Raw genomic sequence first — 19829 nt, 5'->3', positions numbered from 1 at the left:
AAAAGCTGTCGTGTTCTATTTTGCTTTTCTACTGAAAGTTGTATGAGTGCATCAAGATCAGAGCAGCAATCTCTTATTGGTAAATTAATGACAAAGGAAAGGTAACTTAACTTTTTTTTTTTTGGTCTCTAATTTTAGGAACATTTTAGTTTGTGCAGCTTTGAGATTTCACCAGGCTCGGACAGCTGTACTGTAGGAATTTTGTGAGGAAGCTTGAAATGTATGCAGGGTTAGCTGGATAACTTGCCAGTCTAGCAGTTCAAGTTAAAAAGCCAAGTCAGCAAATTAATTTGTATTTTTTTTTTTTTATCTTCACGATTCATCTGCTTTCAGTGCCTTGTGTAGTTAGTTCAGCAGTGATGTCATGGCTTAGTATTCTGCACCCCAGATGTCTGCCTTCAATACACAAGGATTCCAGTGCTATTACATCACATGACAGCTACATTGTCTGACGTGTGATTTGGAGCATTGCCATATGGGATTCATGCCCCTCAATTTTTAACATATTTTAAGTCTACTCAAACACTGTGTGTTTTTTAACAGTTGGCACTGTGGGACAATTGGTAGGTTTGTACAGTCAGATGGCTGCTTTCTGAGGGTGGGAGGCAGTTTTAACCCACATCCACCCTTCCTGGTGCTCATGCACTCCCTCTATCGCTAGCATGCTTTGATCACTGTATCTCTCGCACACAGCAGGTCAGAGTGCAGAGCCATTTAAAATGGCCAGACCCCGCAATCGTGCATGAAAACCAAGGCTACATTTTGCAGCAAGCACTCTGTTTCCTCTCGCACACCATTTGTCTGTGAGAGGAAACAAATTGTAGAAAAATAATAAGCTAGGAATTTTCCAAATTTCGTCATGTTGCAATCAAAAGTATAAATGTATTGTATTGGGATTTTATGTGATCGACCAACACAAAGTGGCACATTAATTGTGAAGTGGAAAGAAAATGATAAATGGTTTTCAAATTTGTTTACAAATATATGCAAAGCGTGGCATGCATTTGTATTTGTCAGATCCTGAGTCAATACTTTGTAAAACCACCTTTTGCTGCATTTACAGCTGCAAGTCTTTTTGGGTATGTCTCTACCAGCTTTGCACATCTAGAGTGAAATTTGTGCCCGTTCTTTGCAGATTGAAGAATCTTTGTCAGATTGGATGGAGATACTGTTTGTGGCAAGATTTGAAAATTGCTGTTCAGATTATCAATTAGACTTGGGTCTGGACTTTGAGCCATTCAAACACTTGAATATGCTTTGATCTAAGCCATGTTTGGCTGTATGTTTAGGGTCGTTGTCGTGCGGGAAGGTGAACCTCCGCCCCAGTCAAGTCTTTTGCAGACTAACAGATTTTCTTCTAAGATTGCCCTGTATTTGGCTCCATCCATGTTCCCATCAACTCTGACCAGCTAACCTGTCCCTGCTGAGGAAAAGCATCCCAGCAACATGATGCTGCCACCGCCATGTTTCACGGTGGAGATGATGTGTTCAGGCTGATGTGCAGTGTTCGTTTTCCGCCACATAGCGTTTTGGTTTTAGGCCAAAAAGTTACATTTTGGTCTCCCCTGACCAGAGCACATTCCACATGTATGCTGTGTCCCCCACATAGTTTCTCACAAACTGCAAACAGGACTTCTTATGGCTTTCTTTCAACGGTGGCTTTCTTGCCACTTAACCATAAAGGCCAGATTTGTGGAGTGAATGACTAATAGTTGTCCTGTGGACAGATTCTCCCACCTGAGCTGTTGATCTCTGCAGCTCCTCCAGAGTTACCATGGGTGTCTTGGCTGATTCTCTGATTAATTCTCTCCTTGCTTGGCCTGTTCGTTTAGGTGGACTGCCATGTCTTGGTAGGTTTGCAGTTGGGCCATACTCATTCTGTTTTCGGATGATGGATTGCACAGTGCTCTGTGAGGTGCTCAAAGCTTGGGATATTTTTTTTAGCCTAACCCTGCTTTAAACTTCTCCACAAATGTATTCCTGACCTGTCTGGTGTGTTCCTTGTCCTTCATGATGTGGTTTGTTCACTAAGGTTCTCTAACAAACCTCTGAGGGCTTCACAGAACTGTATTTATGCTGAGATTACATTGCACACAGGTGGACACTATTTACTAATTAGATGACTTCTGAAGGCAGTTGGTTCCACTAGATTTTAGTTAGGGGTATTGGCGTAAAGGGGGCGGAATGCAAATGCATGGTTGTAACGTGTGTGTGTATGTATATGTATGTATGTATGTGATATATATATATATATATATATATATATATATGTGTGTGATGTATGTGTGTGTGTGTGTATGTATGTGTGTGTGTATATATATATATATATATATATATATATATATATATATATATATATATATATATATATATATATATATATATATATATATATATATATATATATATATATATATATATATATATATATATATATATATATATATATATATATATATATATATATATATAGTACAGACAAATTTTGGACACACCTTCTCATTCAAAGAGTGTTCTTTATTTACATGACTATGAAAATTGTAGATTCATACTGAAGGCATCAAAACTATGCATTAACACATGTGGAATTATACATATCAAAAACGTGTGAAACAACTGAAAATATATTTCATATTCTAGGTTCTTCAAAGTAGCCACCTTTTTGCTTTGATTACTGCTTTGCACACACTTGGCATTCTCTTGATGAGCTTCAAGAGGTAGTCACCTGGCGCAGCACCCCATCACTCTCCTTCTTGGTCAAATAGCCCTTACACAGCCTGAAGGTGTGTTTGGGGTCATTGTCCTGTTGAAAAAATAAATGATGGTCCAACTAAACGCAAACCGGATGGAATAGCATGCCGCTGCAAGATGCTGTGGTAGCCATGCTGGTTCAGTATGCCTTCAATTTTGAATAAATCCCCAACAGTGTCACCAGCAAAGCACCATCACACCTCCTCCTCCATGCTTCACGGTGGGAACCTTCTGCGTCGCACAAAGACATGGGGGTTGGAACCAAAGATCTCAAGTTTGGACTCATCAGACCCAAGCACAGATTTCCACTGGTCTAATGTCCATTCCTTGTGTTCTTTAGCCCAAATAAGTCTTTTCTGCTTGTTGCCTTTCTTTAGCAGTGGTTTCCTAGCAGATATTCTACCATTGAAGGCCTGATTCACACAGTCTCCTCTTAACAGTTCTAGAAATGTGTCTGCTGCAAAAGGTGGCTACTTTGAAGAACCTAGAATATGAAATATATTTTCAGTTTCACACTTTTTTGTTATGTATAATTCCACATGTGTTAATTCATAGTTTTGATGCCTTCAGTATGAATCTACAATTTTCATAGTCATGAAAATAAAGAAAAATCTTTGAATGAGAAGGTGTGTCCCAACTTTTGGTCTGTACTGTGTGTGTATGTATGTATATATGTGTGTGTGTGTGTGTGTGTGTATATATATATATATATATATATATATATGTATGTATGTATGTATGTATGTGTGTGTGTGTGTGTGTGTGTGTGTGTGTATATATATATATATATATACACATATACACACACACACCAAATATATATATATATATATATATACACACACACACACACACACACACACACACACACACACACACACACACACACACACACACACACACATATATATATATATATATATATATATATATATATATATATATATGTGTGTGTGTGTGTGTGTGTGTGTGTGTGTGTGTGTGTGTGTGTGTGTATATATATATGTATGTATGTGTGTGTGTGTGTGTGTGTGTGTGTATATATATATATATATACACACACACACACACACACACACATATATATATATATATATATATATATATATATATATATATATATATATATATATGTGTGTGTGTGTGTGTGTGTGTATATATATATATATATATATATATATATATATATATATATATATATATATATATATATATATATATATATATATATATGTATGTATATGTATATATATACATACATACATACATACATACATACATACATACACAGTTGTGCTCATAAGTTTACATACTCTGGTAGAATTTGATTTCTTGGTCATTTTTCAGAGAATATGAATAACACTTAAACATTTTTCACTCATGATTAGTGTCTGGCTGAAGGCATTTATTAATCACATATTTTTTACTTTTTAAATCATAATGGCAACAGAAACTACCCAAATGACCCTGATCAAAAGTTTACATACCCTGGTGATTTTGGCCTGATGACATGCACACAAGTTGACACAAAACGTTTTGAATGGCTATTAAAGGTAACCATCCTCACCTGTGATCTGTTTGCTTGTAATTGGTGTGTGTATAAAAGATCAATATGTTTCTGCACTCCTGACAGACCTTTGCATCTTTCATCCAGTGCTGCACTGACTTTTCTGGATTCTGAGTCATGGGGAAAGAAAAAATGGTCAAAAGATCTGCGGGAAAAGATAGTTAAACTGTATAAAACCGGAAAGGGATATAAAAAGATATCCAAGGAATTGAAGATGCCAATCGGCAGTGTTCAAACTCTAATCAAGAAGTTGAAAATGAGGGGTTCTGTTTAAACCAAACCACGGTCAGGTAGACCAACTAAAATTTCAGCCACAATTGGCAGGAAAAAAATCTGAGATACAAAGAAAAACACACAAATAACTTCAGGTGAAATACAGGACTCTGGAAACATGTTGTGGTGGTTTCAAGATGCTCAATAAGGAGCCACTTGAAGAAAGATGTGCTGCATGGTCGTCTCGCCAGAAGAAAACCATTACTACGCAAATGCCACAAAGTATCCCACTTAGAATAAACCAAACAGCACAGACGAGCCTCAAACCTTCTGGCACAGCCTACTTGAAGGGCAAGCCTGATTTACTATGCAGATATTGAAGAAACTGATCCACTGGCTCCACTGTGCCCAGCCCCGCCCTCATCACTGGGAAAGCCCCGCCTTCCCCAGGACCACTTTGCCCAATTAGCATGATGCCACTGCCCGCCTACTGTGACTGCTGGACTCTGACAGTGATTACTATGCAGGGGCTGTCTTTTCTTTCATGTTAGCTTGTTCTGGTGGTTGATGAGCGGTGCCCCTTTCCACATTATTAATGCACTGCACTGTGGAAAGCTGCTCAATCCTGTCCAAGCCCGCTTACCGCATCCTAAGGTGGCTGCCTTATGCTGGCACCGGCCCTAACCACAAGTGCACTCCAATATGTAGAAATTTCTCAGCAGCGATCAAAGTGAAATAAGAGACACCAGAGCTGAATTTTAAGTGTTATTACAAAGAGTCTGAATACTTACGCCAATGTAATATTTCAGTATTTCCTTTTTCATACTTTTGCAAACGTTTTTAAAATTGTGCAACTTTTGCATTCCCTGCATTAAGGTTAAAAAAAAAATAGCCACCTCCACCTCACCCAGTCCCTAAGGCCCCTTTCACACTTACATGTTTTTCAGGCGGTTTAGCGCTAAAAATAGCGCTGCTATACCGCCTGAAAATATCGTGCCCTGCAGTCTTCAGTGTGAAAGCCCAAAGGCTTTCACACTGAAGTGGTGCACTAGCAGGACCGCTCCAAAAGTCCTGCTAGCCGCATCTTTGAAGTGGTATAGGAGCGGGGTGTTTACCGCTCCTATACCACTCCTTACCATTGAAATCAATGGGAAACCACGGTAATACCACCGGCAATGCGCCTCGTGGTAAATACGACAGAATAGCGGTGCTAAAAATCGCACCGATATACTGCCACCGCACCTCCCCTGCCCAGTGTGAAAGGGGCCTAAACAAATTTGTTCTCTCTCCGGTCCAGTGATGTCACTGCTGTCAGTCAAATTCCTGTGAGGAAGGGCATGGCTTGCCAGTGCTGTATCTCGACACAGCCCAGCTCGGGCCATTGCCCACATGGGTGCCCCCATAGTGCATGGCTTTGCTAAGCAGGCACCCAGAGCACAGAGAAATGGACAGTCGGCAGAGGATTTCAAGGAGGGAGAAAGGGTTGCGCTGTGAAATATCAGTGCGCAGGCAAGTATACGTTTTTTCTTTTAATATCCTTTTAATATAACTTTAAGGTTATGGACCTCTTTGCAGAGAAGTCACTTGGTTTAACTAGTTTTTATTTATCTTTGAATTCCTAAACTCCTTTACAGCCTAATCCAAAAAATAGAAGCAGTGCATCCAGATATGCACAACCCCAGTAACGTTTTGGGGGCCCTACTCTGACCCAATGATGTGGGAACAACCGGTAATGTTGCTTTAGTGACTGGATCCTGCACAGGCACTCACCTTGGCACTTACTGCAAAATGTAGTCAGCTGCAGGGTGCTATATGGCTTCAGGACCATGGTCCATTGCTATGGAACCCAGACCCTCAAGACCCCTTTGGGGGGGGGAAACCCACTATGACGAGCCATGCCTAGACTGTGTTTACAATCCAGTGTCATGGACTATTAAGAGAAGTTCACAGATGTTACTCTGACATTACTGTGAAACAGTTTGGAATATATTCACTTTACAGTGTACACTTTTCAAACTTTCAGTCACTCACAGATCTTGGTCTCAGGTGGATGGCCAGGTGTTGCGTCACAACATTGGTTGCACAGTTTACTGGCATTTCCTCCTAGAGCCCTTAAATGGTACTTGGGTGTTTCCTCCTTGCCAATTCCCAATGAAGATTTGCTATAGGATGGTTTACACCTAGGTTGCTGCATACTCTTCCTGGACATGTTTATAATATGTTCTGCACCCTACTCTGTGAGTCCTCCACTGGGCAATGCCCTCACTTGTAGTTATATTGAAAAGGGCGCAACAGCCGAACCTCGGATGAAAACTTGCTCTGCTGAAGGGCTGCACAACACTTAACGTCGGAGTGATGCTGCTTCATTTGCACTGAAGCAGGAACTGATTCTACTACCAGTCTCCATCTGATTCCAGCTCTCACAGGCTCACAACAAGCAGGTCTACCTGACTAAAGCTTTTTTTTTTTTTTTGCACCTATATCACAATTTCTCAGACTGCACTCTATCAACTGGAAGCGTTTGCTAAAATGTGGTCTATTACTAGTTGATCCTGCAGTCTCGGTTCTCAACATTTTACTGTACCAATTGAAGATATTCCATCATTCAAATACTCTGCATATACAAAGTTTGAGAATCTGCTGATAGCTCTTTACTCCTGCAGGACCAGCCCTACAACCAGCTCTTGCTGCTAACTGGACTTGGGCAATGAACAATCAAAAGGATCCTGTGGAGCAATTACAGCACTTTTCTTCAGCTTTGCTTGTTTGTGTGGATACCCTAGAACAATCTATTTTCTACAATCTATTTTCAGAATTGTTCTTATCTCTATTCACATGCACAGAATCTTGTGGTTGGCTCAAAGCCTGGTCAGCTGAAGATGCCTGCACTAAAGCACCTCAAATGCATGCCCTTTAAAGATTCATTCAAAACTCCCTCCTCAGGAGCCTTTACCTCCAAAATGCAGAGCACCTGACCGCACTACCCAGGCATTCACTTCAAAACTGAAATGCAACCCTTCCTTTCAGTGCAAGTCTTGGACCCCAAAGCCCACAGTCTAATTTCCTATGAATGGGTGCTCTTACTCATAAGGGTGGGGGACAGTCAATTACAGGGTGCCTCTCTTTGGGCCACAGACATCCAAGACCTCTGGGTTCAGTTGGCTTTGAAGGGGTACAAAATAGATTTTAAGGCTCTACTCTCATTGCTTTCTTCTCTCAAATGAACCAAAAACTTCCAGAGGACGGTCAGACTTGCAGAATGCCCTGAACCATCTCTTCTCATGGAGCAGTTGTGCTAGTATCCCCACAAGACAATTTAATTTTCAAATCCGTTCATGTTACCAAAGCCCAACAGAGGTTTTCATCCTAATCTGGACAATAAATGCCTTCATCTGCAAGGTTGGTAAATTTCTGAGTCCAGAGGAAAAAATATCTGTCATCCGTTGACCTTGAAAATGCCTAGCTGAATATACCCATTTATCCACCCCAACGATGTGTTCTGTGCTTTACAGTGGTAGACAGTAATTTCCAGTTTGTTGAATTGCCCTTTGACCTATCTGATATTTACAAAGGTCCTAATAACCCTTCTCGGGACTCAGGGCACCCAGGTCAGAGGTTATCTAGGGGACCATCTTCTAAAGGACTTCTCTCTTTTCCAGCTGTCTTCAAAAGTCCAAAGCACGATTCTTCCTGACTCCCTTATGGAGGCTCAGGTTGTTCTTTTACCTAAGCCGGGGAGGGATCCTCTTGAATGTTCCTCCATTGCTCTTCTGAACCAGGACCTTAAGATCTTGACCAAAGTATTAGCCTCTACACTGTTGCGGGTCATCACTACCTTGGTTGCTATAGACCAAACTGGATTCATTCCCCAGAAAGCCACAGACACTAATCTTCGCAGGCTATTTGCACACTTGCAGATTGATCATGCTAATCCTGTGGTGAGGGTGGTGGTCTCACTTCACATGGCAAAAGCCTTCAAATCAGTGGACTGGACCCATGTCCATGGTCTTAAGACATATGGGTTTCGGTAATCAATATCTTATCTGGATTACTTTGCTCTACAGTAGTCCATTTGTCTTACTACAGTCTTTTTTCCCCTGTTTTCCATAGGTAGTTACTCGTCAAGGATGCCTGCTTTCTCCCTCTCTATTTGCGCTTGCAATGGAACTTATCGCCATTGCCTTGCGGACATCATCGGTTATTAGAGCCTTGGAGGTGGAAAGCATTCGTGAGTGCATTGCATTATATGCAGATGACCGTCTTTTTTTTTTTTTTTTTGCAGGATTCTGGCCATCGCTCACAGCTGCAGTTGAGATACTGAGAAAGTTTGAGCGTTTTTCAGACCTGAGTGAACTGGGAGAAATCCAGCATAATTCCCATTGATGCCAAAGCACAGGTTGTACAGAATGTTCCTATACTTTGGGTCTGCAAATTTAAATATCTTGGCGTCCATATTTCCCCCAGGGTGGAAAATTATATGTCGCTTAATCTACTTCCCCTCCGTACTAAGGTAAAGACCGAGCTAGACTCATGGCGACATTTGCCACTCTCTTTGATCGACAGGTGAATCTTTTAAAGATGATCTTGCTTATCTTTTTGTATTTCTTGCGCAATTCTCCAATATGGATACATTGTTTGTATTTTTAAGTGTACCACACGCTCCTCTATTTGGTCTTCCTCTTATCCAAGGATAGGACTTTGTACCTTTGTAGAAACCTCTAGGACAGGGAGGCCTGGCATTGCCAGACCTTTTAAATATTTTTAGACAGCAAAATGATCATTGCTAGGCGTTTGGAGGGAGACTCCTTAGGTTTCGATTAGCTAAAGTCTAAATACCACCTCCAGAACTGGTATTTCTTCCATTACTTACAGTTGCTATGTGTCTTCTTAACACAATTTGGGTCTGAAGCCCTAGAGCTTAGGTCTTCTCCTTTTGGAGCAACTATTGTGTAATGACTCTCTGAAGAATCCCCTATCTGTATAAATAACTCTGTTTTTACAGAGGCCAAAAGCAGGTGGGTCTATTTGTTCAGTACTCTGGTGTCGGCACAGAAGTTTTGTGGCTCAGGTAAGTAAAATGGGGGGGCTGGGGGGTCCCGAGTGTGCAAGGTGTTTTTTCACCTTAACGCATAGGATGCATTAAAGGAAAACATTTTTTCACCTTAATGCAATCTATGCATTAAGGTGAAAAAACTTCTGCTGCTGCCGGCACCCCCCGAGCGCCCATTATACTTACCTGACCCCTCGAAATTCCCACGCGGTCCCGATATCCTATTCGTCGCTCAGCCTGGCCACTGATTGGCTAGAGCGGATTGATTGAGAGCAGCGCAGCCATTGGTTGGCGCTGCTGTCAATCACATCCAGTGACAAGGGGCGGGGCCGAGTGATACAGTGAGCGGCTGTGGCCGCTCGCTGTATCACGGGAGCGCGCCCGCAATTAGTGACCACCATGCAAGCTCTTGCATGACTGTGGTTACTAATTGCGGCGAGGACCAGAGACAGCTGCCGAGGGACCCCAGAAGACATGGTTTGGGGGCACTCTGTGCAAAACGAACTACACAGTGGAGGTAAGTAGAACTTGTTTGTTATTTAAAAAAACTTATTGTTTTCCTTTAGTGACCCTTTAAGGTAAAACACACAGATTAACAAACCCTTTAATGCTGGGTTTGAGAACAACCAAGCAAAGAGAATTCCTTGTTTAGCTGAACAGGAGGCTGGGTAGGTCGAGGAAAATAAGCATGCTTATTCCAAAGCAACACGATGTGTTGAAGTCTTGGAGGAATTTGGACCAGTAGTACAGCCTCAAAAAAAGGCTACCATGAGGCCTGATGGTCATGAAAAATCTCATTATCTGATCTCAAATTTCAACTGTGGGCTCTGAAAAGCTGTTTTTGTTTTTGTTGCGGGAAAACTCCTGTTCGTGATCCCGCGATGGTTTCCCCCAGCTTGAGGCAGCTCTTCATTGAAGGTTGATAGCAGCACAGCCATTGGCTCACGCTGCTGTCAAATCAATGACGCGGGGGGCAGTGATACACTTGGCGGCTATGGCCGTCACTGTATTACACGGCAGCGAGCTTGCAAGCTAACCCCATTGGGAGAGCTCCTCCCAGAAGGAGGTTAGCTCTTGCGGGGAGGAGCCAAGACAGCCACAGAGGGAAAGTGTTGATCACAGTCCAGGGAACATGATCACCTCTGGAAGCAAAGCTCCCCATCAACATCTGGAGCTTGGGGCAATACAAATGGCTCTGAAACACTAACCCCAAAGACACCCAGTAAGTTTGCATTCAGACAGTATCACGGCTGTGACCTACATAAACTATGAAGGAGTACCACGAGTCAAGGAACCTTAAAGGTAGCAACCCAGATAATATCATGGAGAGAAGCTCAGTCTATTGATTTTTTTATTTATTTTTTCTCCAGGAGTAGACATCTGGAACAATGCTATATCTGCTGCCACCACCTGGATCAAAGACAATGTGCCCTTAACCCACACCTCTTTGATCTGATTGTCAGACTTGAGGATCTTCAGGTGTAGATCTCCTAGCCTCCAGATTCAATAAAACGACATCTGTTTGTGGCTGGGCTTCTGATAATTCTTTGGTCTCAGTTCAAGCTCATTTATGCCTTTTTTTCCCCATGTGAATTCTGCGTTGCTTGCTAGAAAACCTAGAGCACGAGAGGCACAACATTCATTACACCAAACTGGCCCTGAAGAACCTGGTAGGCAGACCTGCTCAGAAGAATTATATTGGATGACCCCTGGCCTCTTCCCAGCAGGCCACATTTGCTGCCTTGTGGCTTGCTATTCCATTCCACTTCTCAATCTTTGATTTTAATGGAATGGCTGTTGAATCACAGGTCTCTTAAAAGATGGTGGGATCCCTTGAGTGTTGTTCCTACCTTGCTAAAAGCAAGAAAACCCACTTTCAGAAATGGCGAATATCATACCTGATCCTTTTTTGCTTGTTTCAATCCCAGAGATTGCTCTGGGACTCATTCTTGCCTTCCCACAATCCAGTCTTTAACAGGTTTTGCACCTAAAAGTTAGTTTTGGCTTTGTCTATTGTTTTTCAAAGACCTTCTTCCTTGTGAAAACACTTTTTCATGGTGTACCTGAGCTTGCTTGTAATCTCAACTTGTTTTTTCTCTGATCTGCTGAAACTATCATTTAAACACATCAGGGATATTACCTTAGATGACCTCTCCTGCAAAATGGCCTTTTTGGTTATCATACCTTCACAATGACAAGGTAGTCTTGCGCTCAAGACCACCCTTTCTGCCTAAGGTCTTATCAGTCCTTTGCCTCAAAAGAGAACAGTCCTACTATCCTTATGCCCTGCTCCATAAAAAGAAAATCTAGCCTGAATGTAGTCCGAGCCATTAATCTACCTCGAAGCAACAGCTTGGATCGGGTAGACCTTCCCTATTTGTCCCATCCTCAGGGCCTAATAAGGGACACCGTGCTTCCAGGACCACCATTGCTCAATGGTATAAGAAATCTGATCACAAGAGCTTACACTCGCTCAAGGACAAATCTATTCCTGTACTTTTATATGACAACTTCACCAGATTGGTGGGCATTTCCTGGACTTTCCTGCACAAGACCTCTGTAGCCCTGCTTTGCAAGACTGCCACATCTTCCTCTGTTCATACCTTTTCAAAGTTTTACCATGTAGATGTCCAGTCTTCTGTAGATGTAGCTTTCAGCCGCAAGATTCTTGCAGTGGCACTCTAAAGTTGGGTCTTTTGACCCTTGTTAGGCCTGTTGGCACAGTTCTGTTTTCCTAGTTGTTGCCCACCCCACTCAAGTATTGCTTCGGGACATCCCAGGGCCTGTGAACACTTTGCTTGTGATTTTATACTATATGATTAAAATAAGAGGAATTTTGGCTTATTCGTTACTTGCATACAGGACACAGTCCACCCTTCTTTCCATTCTTTGGTTACTCTGTAGTGTTTGCTTAGAAATGGAGGAATCTGAGTGGTGTAGTGCTATAGGGGAGAAGCGCTCTAAAGCTATATTGGTGTCCAGTCACTTAAAAGTATGAGCCTGTCTCCCAGTTTTTAAATAACAGTGCTCTCTCGGCTCAAAAAAGTGTGTGTGTGTGTATATATGTATATATATATATATATATATATATATATATATATATATATATATATATATATATATGTGTGTGTGTGTGTGTGTGTGTGTGTGTGTGTGTATATATATATATTTATATATATATATATATATATATATATATATATATAATTATATTTTGTTTTTGCCCATGCTGGGAACGGTGTTGCAATAATTGTCAGTCAAAGAACAATTGTGCTGAAAAATCATCATCCACAGCTCTATCTGATGAGCAGGAAGGTGTCCAGGAACATGAAACTGAGATATGCCTGGATGTTCACGGTAGTATAGGTGTCTATATCACCAAACTAATAGAGCATCATTGCGCATTTTAAAGCAATAAGTCCACCCTAACACTTAGTCTCCCCTGCAATCATTCATGTGAACTATGTTCAGCCTTATGTCTCAAAATTAAATACCAGTTTTTCTACCTTTATTTTGCCGTATCCAGTCTTGACACATGACGTCAATTCTGCTTCCTTCTGAGACGAAAGTCAGCCAGTGGGTGTGGTTACTGAAAGCTAGTGACATCCCTTCCAGGGAGGGACACTGTTCATGTGTAGCCAGTGGGTGTATACAGCATGGGAGAAGCTGATCATAGGTTCCTGCCCAGTGTTCTCCAATTGTACATCCTAATTCCGGGGTCTCAAACTGGTGGCCCTCCAGCTGTTGGGAAACGAATTGTCCCATGAGGCATTGCGAGGCTGACAGTTACAAGCATGACTCCCACAGGCAGAGGTATGATGGGACTTGTAGTTTTGCAAAAGCTGGAGGGATGCCAGTTTGGGACCCCTGTCCTAAATCATGAGAAAATTAAGAAATAAGCCACATCTACACAGGACATGGGGGATGGGAGGTGCAGGGCACATATACAGTATAGCTGTGCATGGGGGGCGGCGGGACTGTCGGTGTAGCTAAAAGTTCTCTACCATGATCATAGTACAGGCAACCACATTAAGGCTCTGTTTCCACTAGTATGATGTGGCATGCAACTTTAAACAGTCGCGTGACAATTTACTGCCTATTTATTTCAATAGGACCCGTTCCCATCTAAGCAACTTTGAAAATCAGCGACATTGAAGAGGGATCACAATAGTGGAAACGTAGACTAATGCTCGGTTTCCACTAGTATGAATTGTCATGTGACTTTGGACACAGTCGCATGACAAGTCACAGCCCATTGATTTCAATGGTACACGTTCCCATATATGCAACTTTAAAATGGTACCTTTTAATACTTTGTTGAAACTTTTGAAGCGACTTTCATCCAGAGTGTAAAGGTAATTCAAAGCTGCATCAAAGTCACACTCTGTTTCCACTAGTGTGACTCCAAAGCTGTGCGATTTAGAGTGCGACTGAATGCAGCTTTGATACAACTTTACACTCTGTCTTAAAGTTGCATCAGTTGCTAATTTTCAAAAGGCACATAGATGGGAACGTTTGCCTTTGAAATCAATGGGCTGTGACTTGTAATGCGACTTTGTGTCCAAAGTCGCATTACAAGTCACACTAGTGGAAACAGAGCCTTAAACTCATTAATCACAATGAGCTCCCTCAGCTGGGCGAATCGCAAAAAGTGCTCTGGTCAGGAGGGGGGGGGGGGGTATATTCTTCCGGGGCTGAAGTGGTTAGGAATTTAAAAGTGCAACAGTATTAACTTATTTGAAATTTTATGTTTTCCTGAAGTTTGATTTACAAAAAATATAGGTGATACCATTGATACATTTATATATTTTTAGCTTTTTTTTTTTGCAGTTTAGACAACTCTACTTATTTGCCAGAAGGGCTCCTCAATGTTTGTGTGCAAACATTTTGAATATATTTACTAGCCTTACTGGTATATAGTCTTGTGATGTGGTCAGTCCTGAAGTGAATGAATAGGTCTGTAAAAAACATGGATTTATTTTTACTACTTTTAATACTTTAAACAAAAAAATTTGGTCATGTGATGGGTTTCCTACTGCAGGTTCAGGATATCAGGATTTCCCAGTACTCTCTCTACTATGGTATTTGCCTGTGTAAGACAATTGAAAGCAATCAAGCTGTAAAAATTATAGATCTTTTCTTTTTTTAAATTAAATTTTAGGCGTAGTCATCTCGACCTGCGTTCTAACCGCTCACATTATGTAAATATATGTAACCAAATATTTACTTGGGGCTTCCATTAAAGGCCCTGGGATCTCAGGGGGTCTACTAAAGGCTCCCCACTGTGGGGGATATCCTGAACCTTCGTACAGTTTGTTTAGATTGGCTGCTTGCTCCTGTTATCTCATGTCATAAGATCGTTCTCAGTTTGTCGGTTGTATAACCTAGCTTTCAAAGTTCAAGCGGATAACACCGGGCTTATTAAATTAGGATTCTGAGTAATGCTGACACAGGCGAACAAGTTCAGGGCTGTGGGGAGATGAGTACCTCTTAGCAAGGAAAAGGTTACACAAGCACTCTTGTAAATGCTTTTTGGAGTTATAGCTTTTTTCCTGTGTTGATTGACTGCTCATCCTAGAAAACTTTAGGATGTTAAAATGCCAACTACTTACAACTAAGCAATACAATTATTCTTAAGAGTAATTTTGACAGTCTGTGTAAATGTTTCTGTTTTTCACTGTCATGCACCATTGGTCTTCTCATCCTCTGTGGCTGTCAAGTACTCAGGCTTCAGAAGAGGATTGTGTTTTGTAGTTCACAAAGTTCTTGTTGAAAGTTTGAGTTTATAACATGATGGTAAAAAGCTTGAGGCCACAGAAGCCTGCTATTGAAATATGTTTTTGCTCCCTTAAGTAAAGTCAGAGTTAAATGAACTTTACTTCAGAATCGCAGGTCTATAGCACTTGCTAAATATTTGCAATTAAATTTTCCAAATCAAAAATAAGCACATCTGATTTTCGTGAAAGTCAGAACATAGATATCAGATTGGTGGAAAGAACACAGATGGAACACTTCTGATGCATCTGCTCTAATATCGGCTAAAATGCTCATGTTTATGTAATCGATTCCCCTGTTTTATTAGTAAAAATGTCCTGATTGAATTGTCTTTTCTGGGAAAGGTTCTTTCAGGCTTTTTCAGCAACTTCCGTGTCGGCACATGGGCAGGCCTATGTAAATATCAATGGCTTTGGATCCCATGATTTCCTGCTCATTATTATTATACAAAATGTATATATTGCCAACAGTTTGCGCAACACTTTACAACGCTGATTCTGAATTTTTCCATGTGTAATAAAACCATAGGAATCAAAACTCATCTATGCAGTCATCAGTGTAAAACGTACAGTAGAAAGTTTGTTTCCTTGTAGTGTTGGCCTGAACTTTTTTTTTTTCTCCTCTTTGCAGGTAACTTTGAGGTGGGAGTTCACATTGCAGATGTGAGTTACTTTGTCCGAGAAGGGAGTGCTCTTGATTTAGTTGCTAGTGAGCGAGCAACCAGTGTGTATCTTGTTCAAAAGGTATGTTAACTTTATACCCGCCTTACGTTTACTCCATTTAAGGAAGTAATTGTAAACTATTAAAGACTTTGTAACTTTTGACTTGCTGGCCTATACTCACATATGTGTTGCAGGTAATGCATAGTAACACAATGCAGTTTAACTGCTACACACCACAATGTATGCTGAGAAATTTCTAATTTCGTTATTTTACCTAGCTTGTGATATACTTGCAGTCAGTTCTAATGTTCAATCCTCAACACTCCCTACATAACATTTTTTAGCTGCGTTTAGGAATAACTGCACTTAGTTTAGTTAAAGGCTACATTTAAAGGAGTTCTCTGACCTAAAACTTTTAACCCCCGCTGTGCCCGGGCTGTAAAAAAATAGAAAATAAACTTTCACTTACCTGCCTACAATCCCCCGTTGTTCCGATATCGCCGTCCCGTTCTCCGGTCCCGGTCTCTTCCGCTTCCTGTGTGTCGGTGACTCATAGTGCGCTCAGCCTATCAGTGGCCGCGACGGGACATTGCTGCTCCCATATTTCTCCCCATCTCCTCTATTCCAGTATGTCTCCCTGTAGAATGACAAATTACTGTTTACCAAGTTTTTCCAATGTGCTACCGAGAGAGCTTTCTGTCTTTTTCCAGTTTAGCACTATTGTTTTCCTGGCGTAGAATAACAATAGGCCTACCTGTGTTCTCCTTCCCACCGACACAATATTTTCCCCTACCAATCCTAGCAGACAGATCTCTGCCTCCTGTTCCAAGATTATTGATGTCACTGTAGCAATCATTCTCAAAACCTCTCTCCAAAATACTACTATCTTTGGGCATAGCCAAAATATATGCATGAAATCTCCTGGCATGTCTACATATCTCCAGCAGTTCTAAAAATTTGTCGGGGAAATCTTGTGTAGCTTATATGGTGTGTAGTGGCTCCTATGTATAATTTTAAATTGTATTAATTTATCTCGATGTGATACCAGTATCTGCATGGGAACCTCCATACCTCCTCCCACCTCTCCATTAAATTTGGAACATCTCTCTTCCAGTTTTCACTTTACTTGTATCTGGAGACGAAGTCCTTATTAAATACATATACAAATTTGAGGTTGTCTTTTCTCCTTTTTTTACCATTTGCTCCAAGCCTAATTACATTAATTGCGGGGTCCCCTCCGGAATCTGAGCTAATATGCCATGAATAAGCTGCCTATACCTAAACGCATAGCTCTCTGGGATATTCCAAAGCGGTCTCATTTCTATGTATGAGAGAAACTTTTCCGCTTGTAGTATTTGCGACAATTTCTTCACCCCATATCTAGTCCATGCTCCTGGATCCTGAATCGAATCCAGATGTGGTAACTCAGGATTTCTCCACAGTGGGGTATTTGGAGATAGGTTAGTTTTTAAATCTCCTTCTCTTCCTATAGCGGCTTTCCATATTTTAACTGTTCTCATTGCAGGGGTTAGATCTCGTCTTGTTTTAATCCCTCTATACAACAGTCCCTGCAATACCTCTACCGATTGAACCACTGCTGCTTCTAACATGGTAGCCAAATCATACCCATCCGGGTTCAACCATCTCCCAGCCGTGACTAATTGTGTAGCTATATAATAATTATAAAAATCTGCAAAGGCCAACCCTCCCTGTACCTCCGGTCTCATAAGCGTTCTTAATTTAATTCTAGCTGGTTTGTTTGCCTATATAAATGTAGAGAGCATTCCATGTAGCTGTGTAAAAAAACTCTTTGGTACCCACTGTGGCGAATTCCTGAATATATACAAAAACCTAGGAAAAATCTTAATTTTTACCAGATTTACGCGTCCTAATAACAACAAAGGCAATGTCACCCATATCTTTAGTTTCTTCCCAAGTTCCTGTACCACTGCATCTAGATTCAACCTTCGGAATTCCTCAACCTGTCTAGATATTATTATACTCAGGTATTTAAATTCCGTTACCCATTTCAAGGGTAGATTTGGGTCAGCAGTTTCCTGTGCTCCTTGATCGATAGGAAATAATAGGGATTTACCCCAATTTACTTTAAGCCCTGTAAATGCTGAAAAGTAATTTAACAGCTCTAAAGCTCCCTCTAAGGACGGACCCACATCTCTTAAAAACAGCAGCATATCATCAGCATACAGGGCCACACTCTCCTCCAGCCCCCCCACTCGAAGTCCCTGAATCTCTGGTGTAGTCCTAAGAGCCTCTGCCACTGGCTCTATTGCTATTGTGAAGAGCGCTGGGGAGAGAGTGCAGCCCTGCCTCGTACCTCTGTATAACCGGAAAACATTTAATTTTCCTCCCAACTTGACTGCTTACATGGGTCTCCCATAGATTATTTGGATCCACTTAATGAATACTAATGGGAATCCCATCCTAAGTATTTCCCACAGAAAAAAACATTCGATTGTGTCGAAGGTCTTCTCTATATCAAGAGAGGCCACTGTCCTAAAGCCCTCTTGCATATGATGAGTATGTATATTTGTATTTAACCTACGGAAATTAATATCTGCTGTTCTCTGTGGCATGAATCCTGTCTGGTCCAAAATTATTATATTTCTAAGCAGGGGTTGTAATCTTATTGTTAATATCTTTGTCAGTATTTTTAAATCTGTATTTAATAGTGCTATTGGCCTATATGATGAACATAATTTTGGGTCCTTTGTTTCCTTATATATTAATGTTATATGTGCTTCTCTCATTGAATCTGGGGCCATACCAAATCTTTAATCCTCTTCTTCTGGTGAAGCCATTTCCTTGTTGATTTGTATGTTTTTGCTTTGGGGGGTCGTCGTGCTGAAAGATGACGTCCCCCCCCCCCCATGTTTAGTTTTTAGCAGAAGCCTGAAGATTTTGTGCCATGTTGACTGGTGTTTGGAACTGTTCAGAATTCCCTCTACCTTGACTAAAGCCCCTGTTCCAGCTGAAGAAAAGCAGCCCCAAACCATGATGCTGCCACCACTATGCTTCACTTTGGGTATGGTGTGTATTTGGTAATTTACAGTGTTTTTGCACCAAACATGTTTTTTTGAATTATGACCAAAAAGTTCAACCTTGGTTTCATTGGACTATAACACATTTTCCCTCATGCTTTTGGGAGACTTCAGATGTGTTTTTGCAAAATTTTACCGGGCTTGGATGCTTTTTTTTCGTAAGAAAAGGCTTCTTTCTGTCTTGCCCCTCTACCCCATAGCCTAGACATATCAAGAATACGGGAGATCGTTGTCACATGTACCACACAGCCAGTACTTGCCAGATATTCCTGCAGCTCCTTTAATGTTTCTGTAGGCCTTTTGGCCGCCTCCCTGACCAGTTTTATTCTTGTATTTTCATTCATTTTGAAGGGGCGTCCAGTTCTTGGTAATGTTACTGTTGTGCCATGTTTTCTTCTCTTGATGATGAATGACTTCACTGTGTTCCATGGTATATCTAATGCCTTGGAAATTCTTTTGTACCCTTCTCCTGACTGATACCCTTTAACAATGAGATCCCTCTGATGCTTTGAAAGCTCTCTGCGGATCATTTTTTTAGCTGTAAGAAGCAACTAAGAAAATGTCAGGAAAGACATTTGTCCCATTTTCTTTTTTTTTTTTTTCTTACATCACAGAAACCTGACATTTTTACAGTGGTGTGTAAACTTTTTATATATCCACTGTGATTGATAGAGGCTTTATCTCTCTTATTCTAAGACACATAGAGGGGGTTGATCCAGCCGGAAACTGGCAGAAATCCACCCACACCATGT

At 41.1% G+C, this 19829-nt stretch overlaps 1 protein-coding gene across 8 annotated transcripts in view; it reads left to right on the top strand.

Moving 5' to 3' along the window:
- The window catches only part of DIS3L2 (DIS3 like 3'-5' exoribonuclease 2), a 727039-nt gene that overhangs the window by 452031 nt on the left and 255179 nt on the right, over window positions 1-19829 (top strand). For all 8 annotated transcript variants that reach the window (XM_040349688.1, XM_040349693.1, XM_040349695.1 and 5 more), the window contains one exon: window positions 15987-16099. In XM_040349688.1, coding sequence (XP_040205622.1) covers window positions 15987-16099 — 113 coding nt within the window. The remainder of the gene's footprint in view (window positions 1-15986; window positions 16100-19829) is intronic.

This window comes from Rana temporaria, chromosome 4, assembly GCF_905171775.1.
Source record: "Rana temporaria chromosome 4, aRanTem1.1, whole genome shotgun sequence".
NCBI lineage: Eukaryota > Metazoa > Chordata > Amphibia > Anura > Ranidae > Rana > Rana temporaria.
This window is presented reverse-complemented; position numbering and strand designations above follow the sequence as displayed.